The 21003-nt window shown below is 40.2% G+C and overlaps 1 protein-coding gene across 5 annotated transcripts in view; it reads right to left on the reverse strand.

The window, feature by feature from the left end:
* LOC133612297 (uncharacterized) overlaps positions 1 to 21003 on the reverse strand; it is a 100901-nt gene that overhangs the window by 38107 nt on the left and 41791 nt on the right. For all 5 annotated transcript variants that reach the window (XM_061969582.2, XM_072913968.1, XM_061969581.2 and 2 more), the window contains exons 4-6: positions 19966 to 20199; positions 13987 to 14048; positions 633 to 689 (exon numbers count right to left, since the gene is read on the reverse strand). In XM_061969582.2, the coding sequence (XP_061825566.2) occupies positions 633 to 689; positions 13987 to 14048; positions 19966 to 20199 (353 nt within the window). The remainder of the gene's footprint in view (positions 1 to 632; positions 690 to 13986; positions 14049 to 19965; positions 20200 to 21003) is intronic.

Here is a 21003-nt window from a genome sequence, read left to right on the forward strand (position 1 = left end):
CGAAATGTGTTTGTCATTCTTGTTTGGTGTGGATTCACAGTGTGGCGCATATTTGTAACAGAGTAAGAGTTGTTTATTCGGCCACCCTCAGTGTGACCTGTATGGCTGTTGATCAAGTATGTCTTGCAGTCGCTTGCGTGTGTCCACAGAAGCTAGACACAACATGTGACTGGGCTGGCACGCTGTTTGTACAGTCTGTAGAGGACGCTAAAGGAAATTCGGGAGAATGGTTGCCCCTGGAGATTTCCGGGAGGGGCACTGGAATTCGAGAGTCTCCCGGAAAAATCGGGAGGGTTTACAAGTATGACGCTGTCAAGCGCCATTCATATAAAACTTGCGGGCCGCACTAACATTAAGTTTTCATAATAAGGTGCGGGCCGCAAAATAACGTCTCGCGGGCCGCAATTGGCCCGCGGGCTGCGTGTTTGAGACCCCTGCTTTAAAGCAACATGTAATACAAGCTGTACATGGACTACTTTAAAGTAAATCAAAGTTGACTTTCCTTTGCATTGTGCCTTGACAAAGTCTGTATAATAAAAAATTAATATGCTCACGTTTTACTTGATATAGAACTTTTTGTACACAGGGAATAAAATGTTTGAATGACACTGACATAAAAGGAACTGACTTACTTTTGAGAGTGGCCCCGACCTCTGGTATTGTAATAAGGACCGGGTCGGCCATTTTGCCTGAAAAACAGAACACACAGTAAATGAAAATGTGCCCCACTGCTATCATTACTGGTTTAGGAGGCAAAGTGGATAATGGTTGGGTGAATTGAATTAAATGGCCAATGAAGGGAAGAAGGCAAAAACCACAAAGATTTAAATTCAGACCCGCTGAGACACACTGATCAATTTGTGGAATTAGCGGCAATCTTTCAATTTGGTCTGAGAAATAGGACCAACTCAGCACTGTCTACCCTCAAGTGAAGGCAGGAACCACTGGTGAATTCAATCTAAATAAGGAGCTGAAAGTCACAGGATGGATGGCGACGACCCAATTCCCAACATCTGTCGTAAAGCGATCAACGCCCTCCATACATGGACGCCTGTCTCCACGTGTATGTGTAGAGGTGTGAATGTTCCAAAAGCACATGACTGTTGAGGCCTCTGTCTCAACTCAATGAACCATAGCTACCCAATGATGGCAGCATTCCTGCAGAAAAGAGGACTTAAATGTACAGAAAGTGGTGACGGTAGCACTCTGACTATATTGGAGGTTACAAATATTGGAGGCTACACAAGGAGGCCACAAAACGCAGCGATCATACACAACCACAACATATCCCAGAAGACATTATACATTCCAAGACATTAGCAAGCTTATTTAGGTCCCTGTAATTGTTGGGTTTGGTAATGGTTTATTTTCTTGGGGACATGCTGAACCGACATGACATAGTGATAGAGTTGTAAGATTCAGCATGTCTTAAAAAAAAAAAAAAAAAAGTAGGCAAAAGCAGAGCATTGTTAATCCTACCTCTTTCCGCGTCTCAGAAATTACTGATTGTGACATCTGTGTTTTGGATTTTCAAAGCAAATAAAGGAATAGAAAAATTAAACAGTGCTATGAAATAAAAATCCTTTAAAAGATTACCATAAAGTGGAACCTCGATTTATGAACCCCTCTATTAGGGAACTTTTAGATGTATGACCTTTTTTTGCCCGGAAAAGGGTGGAGTGCCATCTCCGGGTTGGGGAGGAGACCCTGCCCCAAGTGGAGGAGTTCAAGTACCTCGGAGTCTTGTTCACAAGTGAGGGAAGAGTGGATCGTGAGATCGACAGGTGGATCGGTGCGGCTTCTTGAGTAATGCGGACGCTGTATCGATCCGTTGTGGTGAAGAAGGAGCTGAGCCGGAAGGCAAAGCTCTCAATTTACCGGTCGATCTACGTTCCCATCCTCACCTATGGTCATGAGCTTTGGGTTATGACCGAAAGGACAAGATCACGGGTACAAGCGGCCGAAATGAGTTTGCTCCGCCGGGTGGCGGGGCTCTCCCTTAGAGATAGGGTGAGAAGCTCTGTCATCCGGGGGGAGCTCAAAGTAAAGCCGCTGCTCCTCCACATCGAGAGGAGCCAGATGAGGTGGTTCGGGCATCTGGTCAGGATGCCACCCGAACGTCTCCCTCGGGAGGTGTTTAGGGCACGTCCGACCGGTAGGAGGCCATGGGGAAGACTATGTCTCCCGGCTGGCCTGGGAACGCCTCGGGATCCCCCGGGAAGAGCTGGACGAAGTGGCTGGGGAGAGGAAAGTCTGGGCTTCCCTGGTTAGGCTGCTGCCCCCGCGACCCGACTTTTGGATAAGCAGAAGAAGATGGATGGATGGATGGACCTTTTAGATTGTGAATTGTGAATTATATTTATATAGCGCTTTTCTCTAGTGACTCAAAGCGCTTTACTTAGTGAAACCCAATATCTAAGTTACATTTAAACCAGTGTGGGTGGCACTGGGAGCAGGTGGGTAAAGTGTCTTGCCCAAGGACACAACGGCAGTGTCTAGGATGGTGAAGCGGGGATCGAACCTGAAACCCTCAAGTTGCTGGCACGGCAGCTCTACCATCCGAGCTATACCGCCCCAAAGATGGAGCCAAATGTGTCACCGTGTGCGAACCATGTCTTAGGGTACAAACACTTCATTCATTCATTCATTGTGTGTGCCGCTGGAAGCGGAAGGGCGCTGAGGACATGACTTTGGAGGACATGACTTCCTGTGCAGTACAGTAGACATGGGCGTGGCCACTTTGTAGAAGCGGAGCCCTCTACATCGCATCATGTTTATGCAGGTTATTACTTGGTCGCCATTCCCCAAGTTTTGTCTATTTTGCTTAGTACCGGTAAATATGGGTCCTAAAAAAAGAAGGGAATTGCTGTGGACTTAGACTTAGAGAACAGGGGGAAACTCGGAAGAAGGGGATTCTTCTTCCGAGCGTTAAATCACTGCCCCTCCTTTCCACCCCATCCTCTATGTCTCCAGAAATCTTCTCTTGGTCCAAATGAGCTCTATTGTGCCCTATCAGGAGAATGGGTGTTCTATTTTGGTCTGCACCAATGGAACCCAGGATTGTGCAGTGTTCCTTGGACTGTCTGCCTTGAGATGTTGCCACCAGTAGAGCCCAGAACTACCAGGATGGCCTTGGTGGTGATCTTTTTCACTCTTCTCACTATCCTCCTGGACAGCACGTGTCACTTTTAGCTTCAGACCACGTCCTCTGAGATTTTCTACAGTGTAAAAACGTCTTGCATTTTTAATAATACTTTGCACTGTAGCCATTGGAAGATGAAAACATTTAGATATGGCCTTGTAGCCCTTTCCTGACTTGTGAGCACTCACAGGTCCCCAGTGAGTTATTTTGTCCTAGCCATGACTGTCCACAAACCAACTGCAGAGAGCTGCTGTTTTTCACCTGTTGACTTGATGAAAACAGCTATTTCCAATGAATCAGGGTAATTAGGATGCTTTGGAACAGCTTGGACTATTTGGAATGGTATAGAACTTTTGAGTTTTCCCATGGACTGTGACAGTTTGCTAATCATTTTAGACATGCAACTTTTTCTTCGAATGTAAATAAAACCTGTGAAACATGTTTTCCCCACAATGATGTCTTTTGTACATCGTTTTATCTTTTGGGAGATGCCTGTGTTATATTTAATCAAGACAAAACTTGCTGGTTCAATAAAAATAACTACCGTATTTTTCGGACTATAAGTTGCAGTTTTTTTCATATTATGCCGGGGGGTGCGACTTATACTCAGGAGCGACTTATGTGTGAAATTATTAACACATTACCGTAAAATATCAAATAATATTATTTATCTCATTCACGTAAGAGACTAGACGTATACGATTTCATGGGATTTAGCGATTAAGAGTGACAGATTGTTTGGTAAACGTATAGCATGTTCTATATGTTATAGTTATTTGAATGACTCTTACCATAATATGTTACGTTAACATACCAGGCACGTTCTCAGTTGGTTATTTATGCCTCATATAACATACACTTATTCAGCCTGTTGTTCACTATTCTTTATTTATTTTAAATTGCCTTTCAAATGTCTATTCTTGGTGTTGCGTTTTATCAAATACATTTTCCCAAAAAATGCGACTTATACTCCAGTGCGACTTATATATGTTTTTTTTTCCTTCTTTATTATGCATTTTCGGCCGGTGCGACTTATACTCCGGAGCGACTTATACTCCGAAAAATACGGTATGTCAAAATTTGACAGGGGTATGGATAATTTTGGGTTTGACTGTGTGTGTGTATATGTATATAGGCCAAACGTTTGGACACACCTTCTCATTCAATGGGTTTTCTTTATTTTCATGACTATTTACATTGTAGATTGTCACATCAAAACTATGAATGAACACATGTGGAGTTATGTACTTAACAAAAAAAGGTGAAAAAATTGAAAACATGTTTTATTTTCTAGTTTCTTCAAAATAGCCACCCTTTGCTCTGATTATTGTTTTGCACATTCTTGGCATTCTCTCGATGAGCTTCACGAGGTAGTCACCTGAAAGGGCTTTCACTTCACAGGTGTCAGTTTATATATATACAGTTTACATTCTATTTTTTTATTTTAGGGTTGGAACGATTCGTTTTAACAATGACGCGATTCGGTATTAGTGATTGCCGATACGATTCAACCACACAATTTTTTTTAGAACGATGCGATATGAAACGATACAGTGAGTTGAAATCGATTTAGTAACATTTCGGCAAGACAAATCAAGCAGTGTGACTGTTAAATAAATAGTGGATACTGGAAAAGTTCCTAATATTCCTGTTATTTTTCCTGTTATTTATGTATAAATTAATTATGAATAGAAACAAGAAAGTAAACAACAATTAATGACCCATGCATTCACATCTTATTCGAATAAAGTGCAAGCAACACTTGAGGTTGATTTAACAAGAGGAAAACTTGTCCGCCCACATTTTGAACATTCAAGCAATTTTCAATAAAAGTACAGTAACCAACATTTTAACAGTAGATTTACCTGCTAAATAAAGTGGACCTGGCCATACAGCATATGTTCTCCGCCCTGGCGTCGCAGATGACAGAAAGGGTCTCAGGTCAGGTGTGCGGAAGCATGTATGGCCAGGTCCACACGAACGCAGAGTTTCACAACGTATATCCGGGGTTAAAACCATCTCCATCCACACGAGTGTAGTTTCAAAACTGTCTCTGTCCACACACAAACACATACGCCTGCTGTCATGCACTTTCTGAACAATCAGAAGCCTGGAAAAACAGCCACAGCTGACTTATAGTGCATTACACCTCTGTTATGTTTATTTTCATATACTACAATGACATGTAAATTATCTTTAAAACCAGCCTGCACTCTTTTTTTTAGTGTTTGAAGCATGGGTGTCAAACTCTGGCCCGCGGGCCAAATTTGGCCCGCCGTGTAATTTCACTTGGCTCGTGAGGTGATATCAAATTAACACTAGAGCTGGCCCGCCGAATTTAAACAGCAGCGGTGCCGCGGTAATCCGCCAATTCTCATTCTTGCCAAACCTCCCGGGAGACTCCCAAATTTCGGTGCCCCTCCCGAGGATTGTAACGTCCCCTTTTCGTCCAGTCCAACAAGTGATGGCTCAGTTACATAAAATGTGCGGCTATGGCACGCACACAGAAGTGAATGCAACGCATACTTGATCTTCAGCGATACAGGTTATACTGAGGGTGCCAGTATAAAAAACCTTTAACATTGTTACAAATATGCACCACACTGTGAACCCTACACCAAACAAGAATGACAAACACATTTCGGGAGAACATCCGCAACGTAACACAACATAAACACAACATAACAAATACCCAGAATCCCATGCAGCACTAACTCTTCCGGGACGCTACAATATACACCCCCGCTACCTCCAAACCTGCTAGGCCACAACATTAGGTACACCTGCAGACTGCAGCACGGATTTCATATTTCATCCATTTACAACTCCTCCAACATGAACATTATTGTTTTTGCACTTTTGGCTTCTTATTAAATAACTTTTTCAAATACATTCAATCTTGCACATGGAAACTTTAAGTGTGGGCTTTAGTTGATATAATACTCCCGTCAGGGGGTGCATTCTACGCCGGGGGTGCATTATCCGGCACAACACCTGGAACGTGACGCTACAAGGTGTGTGTATGTGTGTGTGTCTGTGTGTGTGTGAGGGGGGGGGGGTGTATATTGTAGCGTCCCGGAATAGTTAGTGCTGCATGGGATTCTGGGTATTTGTTCTGTTGTGTTACTGTGCGGATGTTCTCCCAAAATGTGTTTGTCATTCTTGTTTGGTCGCGATTTTTGTAGCTTAAAGTTGTGTAGCGGCTTTAAATTATTGTGCTGTGTTGATTGCATTTGTGAAGGATTCTGCAATCGTTTTGTAATTATTGATATCGTCTTGTGGCATTTGTTGCCTGATTTTCCTGATTTTTGTTTTGATGAGGTCACATACTGAAAAAATAGATTTAACGTTTAACGTCTGTATTTTTAAGCGTGTTAAACTTCATATTAAGTCTGCCGATCTTGAATGCAATGTTTTCCTTTTTATAATATCGATCAAATCAAACGATTGCCTTTTAAAATTATGTTGGGTTGATACTAGGGGTGTGGGGAAAAATCGATTCGAATTGCGATTCTCACGTTGTGCGATTCAGAATCGATTCTCTTTTTTTTTTTTTAACAATTTCATCAATCAATCCAATAAAACAATACACAGCAATACCATAACAATGCAATCCAATTCCAAAACCAAACCCGACCCAGCAACACTCGGAACTGCAATAAACAGAGCAATTGAGAGGAGACACAAACACAACACAGAACAAACCAAAAGTAGTGAAATAAAAATGATTATCAACAACAACAGTATCAATATTAGTTACAATTTCAACATAGCAGTGATTAAAAATCCCTCATTGACATTATCATTACACATTCATAAAAATTTTTTAAAAAAAAGAACAATAGTGTCACAGTGGCTTACACTTGCATCGCATCTCATAAGCTTGACAACACACTGTGTCCAATATTTTCACAAAGATAAAATAAGTCATATTTTTGGTTCATTTAATAGTTAAAACAAATTTACATTATTGCAATCAGCTGATAAAACATTGTCCTTTACAATTATAAAAGTTTTTTACAAAAATCTACTACTCTGCTTGCATGACAGCAGACTGAGGTAGATCCTGCTGAAATCCTATGTATTGAATGAATAGAGAATCGTTTTGAATCGGGAAAATATAGTTTTTGAATCGAGAATCGCGTTGAATCGAAAAAAAACGATTTTGAATCTAATCGTGACCCAAGAATCTATATTGAATCGAATCGTGGGACACCCAAAGATTCGCAGCCCTAGTTGATACCTGTCTTCCGGAAGGCAAACTTGCCGAGCATAAATCGTTACATTTAAAATTTGGGAATATAAATCAATCTATCGATTAACTGTTACACCCCTAATATACACACGCACACGCACACGCACCCGCACACGCACACACACACACCTTCAAAGGGTACATTATTTTACTAAAATAGGGACTTTAGTCAAGGCTTCAACAAATTATTCATGATTACATTGATTCTTACAGGGAACTCTGCTTCACCATACAAACTTTATCGATCAACAAACCATGTTCAAGAATCAATTAAGTTTGTAAATCAATGTTCCACTGTATATAAGAGTTCAGTCCAATAGAAAAACACAGAAAAAATAGTACAAACAATATCTAAAAAACAAAATACAATGAATACAAACCTATTTGAATAATGGAAAATAAAGTACAGCATGAAATAGAAAAATAAATAATCGTGTTAAAACATGATACAAAACATTGTATAAAAGACAGTATATGTAAATCCAAGCTATATATACCCATCTATAAGATACATCAAATATGTTGCTTGATATTGTTAATTTAGCACAAATGCTTTCACTGTTGATGATATGGATACTCATTAATCCAATGCAAAAAAGAGGCTAGGATTAATCTGCATGGCTCTCGATATCCACAATATGTGAGAGTCTTTTAACTAAAGCGGGAGTGGTCCGCCTGTTTTTCCTATTAGGTTGGGCTAGAGAGGGGTTCTCTGGCGGTGAGTAGACACTAGTGCCCTTTGTCCCCCATTTTAGCCTGGTATGACTCCTAGAAAGGGGGGTGGGAGCCCATAAACTGTTGGTATGTTGGAGGTGGCCGAGGTGAGAAGTGTGTGTGTGTTGATGTAGAGTTTACAGCAGCTGGACTTAGCGACTCAGTCCAGGATTAAACTTTTAGGTTTACGAAGAAATGTTTCTAAATATATCTTCCATAAGTGTTAATGAAGTAATATGCTTTAGGGTCCAGTGAAATGTAGCACAAATAATACATGTAACATAATTTAAAACTTAAATAGTCAGGCAATTCCCTTTAATTATATTACAGAAGGAATAACATTTTAAAACTGGCATTTTGTCTCCACCTAGTGGATAGTTTGCCTAATTACAACTTTAATCAGAATAGATAAGTGGTTATCAAACTTTTTCCACAAAGTACCACCTCAGAAAACACTTGGCTCTCCAAATATCACCATCATGACCAACATTAAAATACAGTAGTGTAGTAGGAGTAAGCATTCATTAAAAGCAAGGCTGAGGTTTTATTTACCAAGTATATTTAATGGTTTGGGCAATGTAACATTACACAGTTTTGATCAGTAACAACACTGCACTTTAATCCAGTGATTCTTTGGTGTACCACTATAAGGAGCCCGCGTACCACTAGTGGCAGAGGCATGCATAAATAAAGTATAGACAACCAAACAACAGGCGCCATGTTTTTTTCCAAAGACGTGTGCTGCTGTGCCCGGAAGCATGCAATTTCTGTTGTCTTGACGTTAGTTTTCCTAATGAAATAAACTAAAATAATATGTCTATACATAGTCGTAAATATACTGCAGCTCATAAAGTTACAAAACCCGTTTCCATATGAGGTGGGAAATTGTGTTAGATGTAAATATAAATGGAATACAATGATTTGCAAATCCTTTTCAACTCATATTCAATTGAATGCACTACAAAGACAAGATATTTGATGTTCAAACTCATAAACTTTATTTTTTTTTTGCAAATAATAATTAACTTAGAATTTCATGGCTGCAACACGTGCCAAAGTAGTTGGGAAAGGGCATGTTCACCACTGTGTTACATGGCCTTTCCTTTTAACAACACTCAGTAAATGTTTGGGAACTGAGGAGACACATTTTTTAAGCTTCTCAGGTGGAAATCTTTCCCATTCTTGCTTGATGTACAGCTTAAGTTGTTCAACAGTCCGGGGGTCTCTGTTGTGGTATTTTAGGCTTCATAATGCGCCACACATTTTCAATGGGAGACAGGTCTGGACTACAGGCAGGCCAGTCTAGTACCCGCACTCTTTTACTATGAAGCCACGTTGATGTAACACGTGACTTGGCATTGTCTTGCTGAAATAAGCAGGGGCGTCCATGGTAACATTGCTTGGATGGCAACATATCTTGCTCCAAAACCTGTATGTACCTTTCAGCATTAATGGCGCCTTAACAGATGTGTAAGTTACCCATGTCTTGGGCACTAATACACCCCCATACCATCACAGATGCTGGCTTTTACACTTTGCGCCTATAACAATCCGAATGGTTCTTTTCCTCTTTGGTCCAGAGGACACAACGTCCACAGTTTCCGAAAACAATTTGAAATGTGGACTCGTCAGACCACAGAACACTTATCCACTTTGTATCAGTCCATCTTAGATGAGCTCTGGCCCAGCGAAGCCGACGGCGTTTCTGGGTGTTGTTGATAAACGTTTTTTGCCTTGCATAGGAGTTTTAACATGCACTTACAGATGTAGCGACCAACTGTAGTTACTGACAGTGGGTTTCTGAAATGTTCCTGAGCCCATGTGGTGATATCCTTTACACACTGATGTCGCTTGTTGATGCAGTATAGCCTGAGGGATCGAAGGTCACGGGCTTAGCTGCTTACTTGCAGTGATTTCTCCAGATTTTCTGAACCCTTTGATGATATTACGGACCGTAGATGGTGAAATCCCTAAATTCCTTGCAATAGCTGGTTGAGAAAGGTTTTTCTTAAACCGTTAAACAATTTGCTCACGCATTTGTTGACAAAGTGGTGACCCTCGCCCCATCCTTGTTTGTGAATGACTGAGCATTTCATGGAATCTACTTTTATACATATTGGTTTCCGGCCATGCCGCTTACGTGGAGTTATTTCTCCAGATTCTCTGAACCTTTTGATGATATTATGGACCGTAGACGTTGAAATCCCTAAATTTCTTGCAATTGCACTTTGAGAAACGTTGTTCTTAAACTGTTTGACTATTTGCTCACGCAGTTGTGGACAAAGGGGTGTACCTCGCTCAATCCTTTCTTGTGAAAGACTGAGCATTTTTTGGGAAGCTGTTTTTATACCCAACCATGGCACCCACCTGATCCCAATTTGCCTGTTCACCTGTGGGATGTTCCAAATAAGCGTTTGAGGAGCGTTCCTCAACTTTATCAGTATTTATTGCCACCTTTCCCAACTTCTTTGTCACATGTTACTGGCATCAAATTCTAAATTTAATGATTTGCACAAAAAAAAAAAATGTATCAGTTTGAACATCAAATATGTTGTCTTTGTAACATATTCAATTGAATATGGGTTGAAAATGATTTGCAAATCATTGTATTCCGTTTATATTTACATCTAACACAATTTCCCAACTCATATGGAAACAGGGCTTGTACAATAAAACATGCTTTTATTTCGTCAAAGTATAATTTTGCAGCCGTATATAACGCACTCTGCTGCTACAATCATGCAATGTTTAGGGACCTGCAGTAGGGTTGCAGTTTGGCCACAACTGTTGCCTTCATGCAACAAATCATAGGTTAGAGAAACTGGCAGAGCCTTTAACATCAGGGAGAAAGAGCATAGAAAAGAATGTGAAAAGGAAACATCAAAAGCATGCACACAAGCCACCAGACGACACGCAGAACAAGAACAAATGAAGTCTGACCACTGCAAGAGGGAGAACCACCTCATGGATTGGGACAACGCACTTGTCATCGGCACTGAGAGCAACAAATATCATCTTTGGATAAGAGAAGCTATCGAGATCCGGAAGTGCGCCGCCCAAACTGTGAACTGGGACAAGGGGGCGTACCAACTTTCCAACACCTGGGACAAAGTCCTGAAGAGGTCGGACTGCAGATGGCGCTGTCAGCCTGCTACTACAAGCAGGAAGACGGCACCAAAAACTGTTTAAATCAGCTGACCAGACATCACAGCAACATCACGTGCAACCTCTGAGGAAGGCAACAGTTGTGGCCGAAACCGTCAGGTAAGAAAATAAACACAAGTCTGGCTATAAGAATAAGAAAATCGCATAATTTTTTGAAGACCTAATGAACACACACACACACACACACACACACACACACACACACACACACACACACACACACACACACACACACACACACACACACACACACACACACACACACACACACACACACACACACACACACACACACACACACACACACACACTCTTAACCATGACTATAAATAGTATAATTGGTCTAAAAAATGTTTACAGTTATATTAACATTAAAGGAAACAACACACCGGTCTTTCCTCGTCTTCCACCATGGTTACAGTGAAGCCACTCGCTTCTTCAAATTCTGGTACCGTCCCTGGCATCGCACCGCGCCCACCCCACTAGTTAGAAGGACAAATACTACAGTCGAGGTATAGTATACAGTGAGCATGTCATACCTGAGGTTGCCAATGGAAACACTTCAGCAGTGAGTTCCTCCCCTCGCCTGCCTTACATTCCCTTATGGCAACTGATTTGGAATAATAAAGGATCTGCCCTGATGCAGAATCATTGTCACGGTTTCTCATACCTTTCATGGCGGCTCCTTGAAAAAGGCCTACTGTGGTGTGAAACCATCACCAGACTCTCAAATGCAAACACCGTCTCGCTTCAAAGTTGTCGAAACAAATGTAGGATTGTTTAGTGCGTTTTTGGGTTTTTTGTTGCTTTTTTTCCCAAGATGGCACTGGTGGCAAGAGCTCTGTGCTCTTGTGTCATCCTTTTGTGTTCCTGATATTTGCCTATAGTTTTCATGTGGGGTTTTTTTGCCTTTTGGTTCGGGACCCTTTGGGACTGTGTGACAAGGGGTGGCACTTTCGGGACTTCTGCAGTGCTTTTTTGTGAACTTCTGGATCTGCCTCCCGGGAGCCTTTTGGCTATGGAGACCAGCTGCTGGTTCTATGCCACACCAGAGTCCGTTTGGAGACACTGGAGGAGATGCGGGTGAAGAGACAGGGCTGCGGAGCTAGCGCAGAGCGCCACGACAGACAAGCTTCACAGTGTCTTGGCTGAATGAACAGGTATCGGACACCTTTGTCTCCTTGGACGTATCCTCGCTCATCCACGCGGACTGGACACTGGCCGAGAGTTGATGGGCGGCACTCTTGGTTGCTTTGTTGGGTCTGCTCCTGTCTATGGCCATGCTCCCTCCACCCCGGCAGACGTTGGCGTGGAACACCGCAGAGGCCACCACAGTGTACATGTTTTTGTTTTTTTGTTGTTGTTGTTTTACTTTTGTGGCTGTGTGTAGAAGTGGCTGGTTCATACTTGCCAACCTTGAGACCTCCGAATTCGGGAGATTGGGGGGGTCGGGGTTAAGGGGGAGGAGTATATTTATAGCTAGAATTCGCTGAAATTAAAATATTTCTTATATATATATATATATATATATATAGTACAGTACACAGTAATGAAAACAGTTGTTCTACTAACTGTACTGTACTTGCTGCTTACTAACACTTACCTTTCACTATTTGAGTAGCCTTTGTTCTGCCATTTGAGTACTGGCGAGCGATCTCTGAATCCGGGAACATATCCTTCACGGATTTGTTGAAAACATCCGCAAATGAGAACGGGATGTTGCTTGCAAGGTGGCCCATAATACTGCCTTGCCGCCACCTTGTGCTTCTCTGACCGTTCATGGGTGACTATATCCATTCGGCCACTTTGTTATGGGTTATAGATAAACCTATGGATAACGGAGACATATATAATAGTCTCCTCTTCAGGTGAGAGACGACGCTAAAGGCAGTGCCTTTAAGGCACGCCCCCCAACATAGTTGTTTGGCTGGAAATCGGGAGAAATTCGGGAGAATGGTTGTCCCGGGAGATTTTCGGGAGAGGCACTGATATTCGTGAGTCTCCTGGAAAATTCAGGAGGGTTGGCAAGTATGGGCTGGTTGCATCAGCTAAGCTCTTTTAATGTATTTTGTGTTATTTAATATTTCCCTCTTACACACATGATTATGTGTGCTATGGCTATGAGGTTTTTCTCCCCCTTGGCCTCAGTCTGGACCTCCTCTCCAGGAGCCCAGGCTCAGACTGAATTTTTTTTCCTCACCCCCTCCCCAGCGTTTACCTGTTTCTCACATTTTTTGAAACGGGCGCCGGAAGTTGGGAGACCCGTCAGCAATCCTGTTCGGTCTCCCTGTAATGTTTGCCTGCTCTTGAATGGGATTGTGCTGAAAATCTTAATTTCCCCTTGGGGATTATTAAAGTATTTCTGATTCTGATTGTCGCTCTTTTATCGCCTGCTTTTTGTGCATATTTAGCAGTGTGATTCACCTGTTTTCCTGCTCCAACCCTGCCTCAATCGTTCCTCAACCTTCTCTGTTACTGGACACTGAGGATTCCTGCACCCCTACACACGAAATCCGAATTAAAATAAATGATTTTCTTTTGCGCGTACAAAAAATGCATTTTGCTGTTCCATCTACAATGACAGTATGAACCCCTAACAGCGTCACACAGGGGACTTGTGTACCGTGCGTTGATGAAACTCTGTCCTTGCGGAGGTAAGAAATACGACAGCCGCCCAAATACTGTAAATGAAGCAAACAATAGAACTCACCTTGAGCGCAATTGATGCCTCAAATCATCTCTGCCATAATGTGGACGCTGATAGGGTGGCTCCTGATGAGAAAGGAGGGAGGGAAAATAAAATCACAAAAATAAAAATATAAATTGTGATGCACCGCATTTTCTCCAAAAATTGGTGTCTGTTACTACATTATATATATACTTGCAGTCTGCAAGTATATATATAATGTACTAACATACACCTTCATAACAATATGTAATATGTTTTATATACACACTGCAAGTACATATATAGTGTAGTAACTGACACTTTCATAACAATATGTAATACGTTGTATATACACACTGCAAGTATATATATAATGTAGTAACTGACACCTTCATAACAATATGTAATACGTTGTATATACACACTGCGAGTATATATATAATGTAGTAACATACACCTTCATAACAATATGTAATATGTACAATATACACATTGCAAGTATATATAATGTAACAGACACCTTCATAACAATATGTAATATGTTTTATATACACACTGCAAGTATATATATAGTGTAGTAACTGACACTTTCATAACAATATGTAATACGTTGTATATACACACTGCAAGTATATATATAATGTAGTAACAGACACCTTCATAACAATATGTAATATGTACAATATACACACTGCAAGTATATATATATAATGTAGTAACTGACACCTTCATAACAATATGTAATACGTTGTATATACACACTGCAAGTATATATATAATGTAGTAACAGACACCTTCATAACAATATGTAATATGTACAATATACACACTGCAAGTATATGTATAATGTAGTAACAGACACCTTCATAACAATATGTAATATGTACAATATACACACTGCAAGTATATATATAATGTAGTAACTGACACCTTCATAACAATATGTAATACGTTGTATATACACACTGCAAGTATATATATATAATGTAGTAACAGACACCTTCACCTTCATAACAATATGTAATATGTACGATATACACACTGCAAGTATATATATAATGTAGTAACTGACACCTTCATAACAATATGTAATATGTACAATATACACACTGCAAGCATATATATATATATATATATATATATATATATATATATATATATATATATATATATATATATATAATGTAATAACAGACACCTTCATAACAATATGTTCAATATTGACCATATTTTGGTCATTTTATGCATTACCAAAACTTATTTCTTCAACGCATTGACTAGCAGCGCACTTCTGACTTCCGGCAACAAATGTGTGTTCCTACTTCCGGAAACAAACGCGTCTGTGTTGTAATCATGGCAGACTTGGTGACAGACAACGAAGACGACTATTTTGGACAAATGAGGATTCACAACCTTATCTTTTTGAAGCTGAATATACAGAGGATGAACTGCTGCTTATAGAGGCGAACACAAAGAGAGGGTGAAACGTTGGAGCAGACGGAAGCCGAGAGAGTGAGGTTGGCCTGACTCGAAGATGCAAATGTGGAACTTAAGGCCAATTTATGCGGACATATGTGGTGTGCTTACCCAAAAAAGGTCCCTTGCCAGCTGGACCAAACAGACAACTGTCCATCGAGTGAGTCACTTTAATATTGATCATGATACATGCAGCACACCGTGCTTGTTATTACAACAACATACACTGTCAAGCTAGCTGTGTACAAACAAAACATGAAATGTGAGCTTTAATGTGATTTTTTTTAAAGTTTTTAAATCAGTTCAGATTGGTGTCTTATCGTATGTCAAAAAGCATTTAGCTGCTGAGGCAAAAGTTAGCTTATCTCCCGTCGTAGCGAGCTCACGGCTTAGCATGCCGTCCCAAGACGATTTTTACTACACGAGAAAAAGATTTTTAGAGTCCAATCTTGCAATAACAATGTTGCAACAACTTGGTTAATACACAGGTTACAGAACATAAATATAGTATTGTTTTCGGTTTTTGGATGCAGTTTTTAAGTGATTTAGCGGCAGAATGGACTGCTCCCATTAGCTGCATAGCTAGCCACCAAGAACAAGCCGAATTTTTCAAATTAGAATGCAAACACCCCCCCCCAAAAAACTGTTTTCTTCTCGTCTCTCATTAGGATTGTGAACGATAGACATGACTCCAAAAAAAAGTGCAGTTCCCCTTTAAGCAATATTAAGAGTTTAGAAAAAAACGGTCAGCTATTTTGAAGTTCAAGAAACAATATGATTAGGTTATATATACATGCGTATATCCTACATAAACAATGTATGAATACATTAGATATCTATACATCTTAGGGACCTATAGACTGTATCTCTGTTGATGCAGCAGCAGAGAGTTTATTCTGTCTTGACACTTTGTATTGATATTTTCTATTACATTCTTCCCTTAAATGATAATGTTTACAGTGATTGTTTTATATGTATTTTTTATGTATGTCGCTTTGGATAAAAGCGTCTGCCAAATACTTAAACATAAACATATATAAACACCTGAAAGTCTTTATATCAGCTAAAACCACCAATCTGTTTCACTGGATTCAGAATAAAACCAAATTCTGTCTTACCCAACATTGTTAGTATTTGAATATTGTTACTTAAAGACTTATTCCTGCATGGTTACAATTACACTGTTAAGAAAGTATTGTCTTATACTTTGCCTAAAATGAAAATGCATCATAATCAGTACTATTGAAGATCTTTGCTCCTTCTCAACTCTGTGGTAATATTATTTTCCCAAAATACAACCAATACGTTAATGTTAAATCTTACTTGTGAAAAGTAATCCCCCGATTCCTATTTTCAACAGTCCGCTTATTTGAGCAGAAAAACGCTGGACACCAGCCTGGCATCTTTGTTTTCTACCTGTCAACTGTCAGTTTAGGCTGCTCACCGGCTCCTCATCACCACTTCAAGATGGTGGCCGAATTTCTCGCGTCACAGCCGCTAATGCTGCGTCTACTTATAAGATGTCTATGAGTAAGATGCCACAACGCCCGCCAGAAATAGTAATATATTTGATCTGTTACACACTTTTCATTCAAATAAATCTTTAAGTGCTACAGTACAAACCAATATATAAAACCATAAAGGCTTAGCTATTAAAACAGGATAAAATACTATGACTAAAAGACTATCAATGAAGCATAAGAAACACAAAACATGCAAAATAGTGGTCTTCAAGCAGTGTGTGTATTAGTTTTAGTTATTTGAAAAAAAAGTCAAAAGATTGTGTGTACAAGTACTTTTTTAGCACATTCAATAATTGATTATGATAACCGTGATATTAAACGTTCATATCGTTACATATAGTGAAGAGCTTTGTGGTTGGCGACATGCTCTCTTGCCATACAAAGGACGTTGGTTCGAGTCCCAAGTAAGTCATGAATTATTTGTAAAACATTTTTTATCGATTAAACATTTATTTGTGATGAAAATGACAATCTCTTATTTTTACCCATTTTTGAAATGCACATGTTGAGGGGTATAGAGTCAACATGTCTGCTGTACTTCCAAAATATCCGATATAGAGACCCGCGGACAGCGATCTGTAAATGTACAAGAGAAGGGATGTTCTGGGAAGACATTCTCCACCTCGGGTTTCATCATCAGAAATCAAAGCATCCCGATCGCCACTCTGATTATGTGAAGAACACCACACTGAAAAGGAAAGTGGGCCCGAGCGCATCGACTCCGTCAGTATTTTGCCTGTACATTATTGTTTTTATTTTATTGTTCAAATATCAATGATAAATATTTTTAGAATTTTAGAAAAGTTTAGTTCTTTGAAGGATAACTATTAATTTCTACAATTGCAATGCGTTCATTTTAGTGAGGTTACTATATACAGTTATAGCCATTAATGCAATGTAATGATAATAAAAAACTAGTGAAGTTGGCACATTGTGTAATTCATAAATAAAAACAGAATACAATGATTTGCAAATCCTTTTCAACTTATATTCAATTGAATAGACTGCAAAGACAAGATATTTAATGTTGGAACTGAGAAACTAAATTTTTTTTGCAAATAATCATTAACTTAGAATTTAATGGCAGCAACACATTGCAAAAAAGTTGGCACAGGGGCATTTTTACCACTGTGTTACATGGCCTTTCCTTTGAACAACACTCAGTAAAAGTTTGGGAACTGAGGAGACCAATTTTTGAAGCTTTTCAGGTGGAATTCTTTCCCATTCTTGCTTGATATACAGCTTAAGTTGTTCAACAGTCAGGGGTCTCCATTGTGGTATTTTAGGCTTCATAATGTGCCACACATTTTCAATGAGAGACAGGTCTGGACTACAGGCAGGCCAGTCTAGTACCCGCACTCTTTTACTATGAAGCCACGCTGTTGTAACGCGCCCATGATAACTTTGCTTGGATGGCAATATATGTTGCTCCAAAACCTGTATGTACCTTTCAGCATTAATGGTGCATTCACAGATGTGTAAGTTACCCATGCCTTGGGCACTAATACACCCCCATACCATCACAGATGCTGGCTTCTGAACTTTGCGCCTAGAACAATCCGGATGCTTCTTTTCCTCTTCGTTCCGGAGGACATTACGACCACAGTTTCCAAAAACAATTTGAAATGTGGACTCGTTAGACCACAGAACACTTTGCATCAGTCCATCTTAGATGAGCTCGGGCCCAGCGAAGCCGGCGGCGTTTCTGGGTGTTGTTGATGAATGGCTTTCGCTTTGCATAGTAGAGTTTTAACTTGCATTAACAGATGTAGCGACGAACTATAGTTACTGACAGCGGTTTTCTGAAGTGTTCCAGAGCCCATGTGGTGATTTCCTTTACACACAGATGTCAGTTTTTGATGCAGTACCGCCTGAAGGATCGAAGGTCAGGGGCATTCAATGTTGGTTTTCAGCCTTGCTGCTTACGTGCAGTAATTTCTCCAGATTCTCTGAACCTTTTAATGATAATACGGACCATAGATGGTGAAATCCCTAAATTCCTTGCAATAGCTGGTTGAGAAATGTTGTTCTTAAACAATTTGCTCACGCATTTGTTCACAAAGTAGTGACCCTCGCCCCATCCTTGTTTGTGAATGAATGAGCATTTCATGGAAGCTGCTCTTATACACAATCATGGCACCCACCTGTTCCCAATTAGCCTGTTCACCTGTGGGATGTTCCATGTAAGTGTTTGATAAGCATTCCTCAACTTTCTCAGTCTTTTTTGCCACTTGTGCCAGCTTTTCTCCGACCTCCTTCAGCCTTACTGCCCCACCCGATCCTTAAGATCAGCCGATCAGCTGCTGTTGACGGTCCCTGACACAAGGCTGAAGCTTAGAGGTGACAGAGCTTTCGCCGTTGCTGCTCCCAAGCTCTGGAACGACCTACCCCTGAGTGTTAGACAAGCCTCCTCTCTTCCTGTTTTTAAATCTCTCTTAAAAACATACTTTTATTCCATGGCTTTTAACACTGAGTGATATCCATCCTGCAATGGCGCCCCATAATACACCTGCTGTGATCCTGTTTTTATGTTTTTATGTTTTTATTAATTCTATTTTAATTATTTATTTTTTTATCGTGTTCTGTTTGTGTTGTGTTGTGTTTGCTCGGTACTCGTTTTATCTTTTAACCTGTTCATTGTACAGCACTTTGGCTACCCCTGTGGTAAATTTTAAATGTGCTCTATAAATAAAGTTGATTTGATTTGATTTGATGTTGCAGGTATCAAATTCCAAATGAGCTAATATTTGCAAAAAATAAAGTTTTCCAGGTAGAACGTTAAGTATCTTGTCTCTGCAGTCTATTCAATTGAATATTGGTTGACAAGGATTTGCAAATCTTTGTATTCTGTTTTTATTTACAATTCACACAACATGCCAACTTCACTGGTGTTGGGTTTTGTAATTGGCATAATCATTTCCGTGTTTCAGGTTTCGGACCTGATTTTCTAACTTTCGGCCAAAGGTTTTCATTTGGGTGCACCCCTAACAAGTTAGAAATAGCAGTGTGATAGCAAATTAACCTGATGGTGGGGTGGTGACTCGCTCGGGACATTGCCATAGTTGGGGTTGTCGTCGTAGTATCGGCTTGGCGGGTAGTTGTCTTCCACGTGGCGTTCTTCACCATGAAAATTAGGGCCTTCTTGATAATTTGGAACTTCGTTGTACCACGGATCGTCAAAAGCTCGGTCATAAGCTACCGCCTCTGGGTGGGGATTCCTCCTTTCAACAATGTTGACCACTCGATGCAAAGTGACCTGAAAATACACAGCATTGTTTGCACTTCAATCAGATTCATGTAACAGATAATAGCTGTACGACACAATTACAATGTCAGCATTGGAGAATTCCACATTCCACACTTGTAGTCTGCAATATAATTAAAAAAAAAACTAATTTAAAAAAAGAGAGACTTGTGTCACACTGGTTTTGTGATGGGACCAAATACCAGTGTGACTTACCTCAAATATTACGAGCCAAAATGTCATCTTCTGCACTAAAAAAAGTATGTTAGGTTGTTTTGACAATCTAATATACTTACCAGCAAAGTTTTAACAGAAAGCTTTTAAAACATACTTTGAAAAAAAAAAAAAAAAATACAGTTTGCTTGTTTAATGCACACCAGGGTTTGGATGATCACGTGTACATATGAGCACACAAACTGTACGAGCAGAGCAAGTGCACCGGGACTTGTTCTGACTGAACCAAACGAGACAAATGTGAACGTACCCGTAGGGAAGGCTACATGCACCAATGACACAGACCAATGTTAAATTTGTACCGACAGAATCGTTACCATGTTTCATTATGTCAGTACATACTTTAAGTTATGTAGTCATATCCTGTGCAATATTTCAAACATAGATAAACTCATGTATGCTTGTCTGGTATAATCATGTTCCATGCGTAAACACATCTGTTAATGCTAACCATATGTGCAATAGAGTTACAGTATCTGCAACACTTTAACTCAGCCAAGGGGAAAGGGGGGGGGGGGGGGGCGTGGCGTGGTTGGGGGCGTGGTTAAGAGGGGAGGAGTATATTCACAGCTAGAATTCACC

Source organism: Nerophis lumbriciformis, linkage group LG10 (assembly GCF_033978685.3).
Source record: "Nerophis lumbriciformis linkage group LG10, RoL_Nlum_v2.1, whole genome shotgun sequence".
In the NCBI taxonomy this organism is placed as follows: domain Eukaryota; kingdom Metazoa; phylum Chordata; class Actinopteri; order Syngnathiformes; family Syngnathidae; genus Nerophis; species Nerophis lumbriciformis.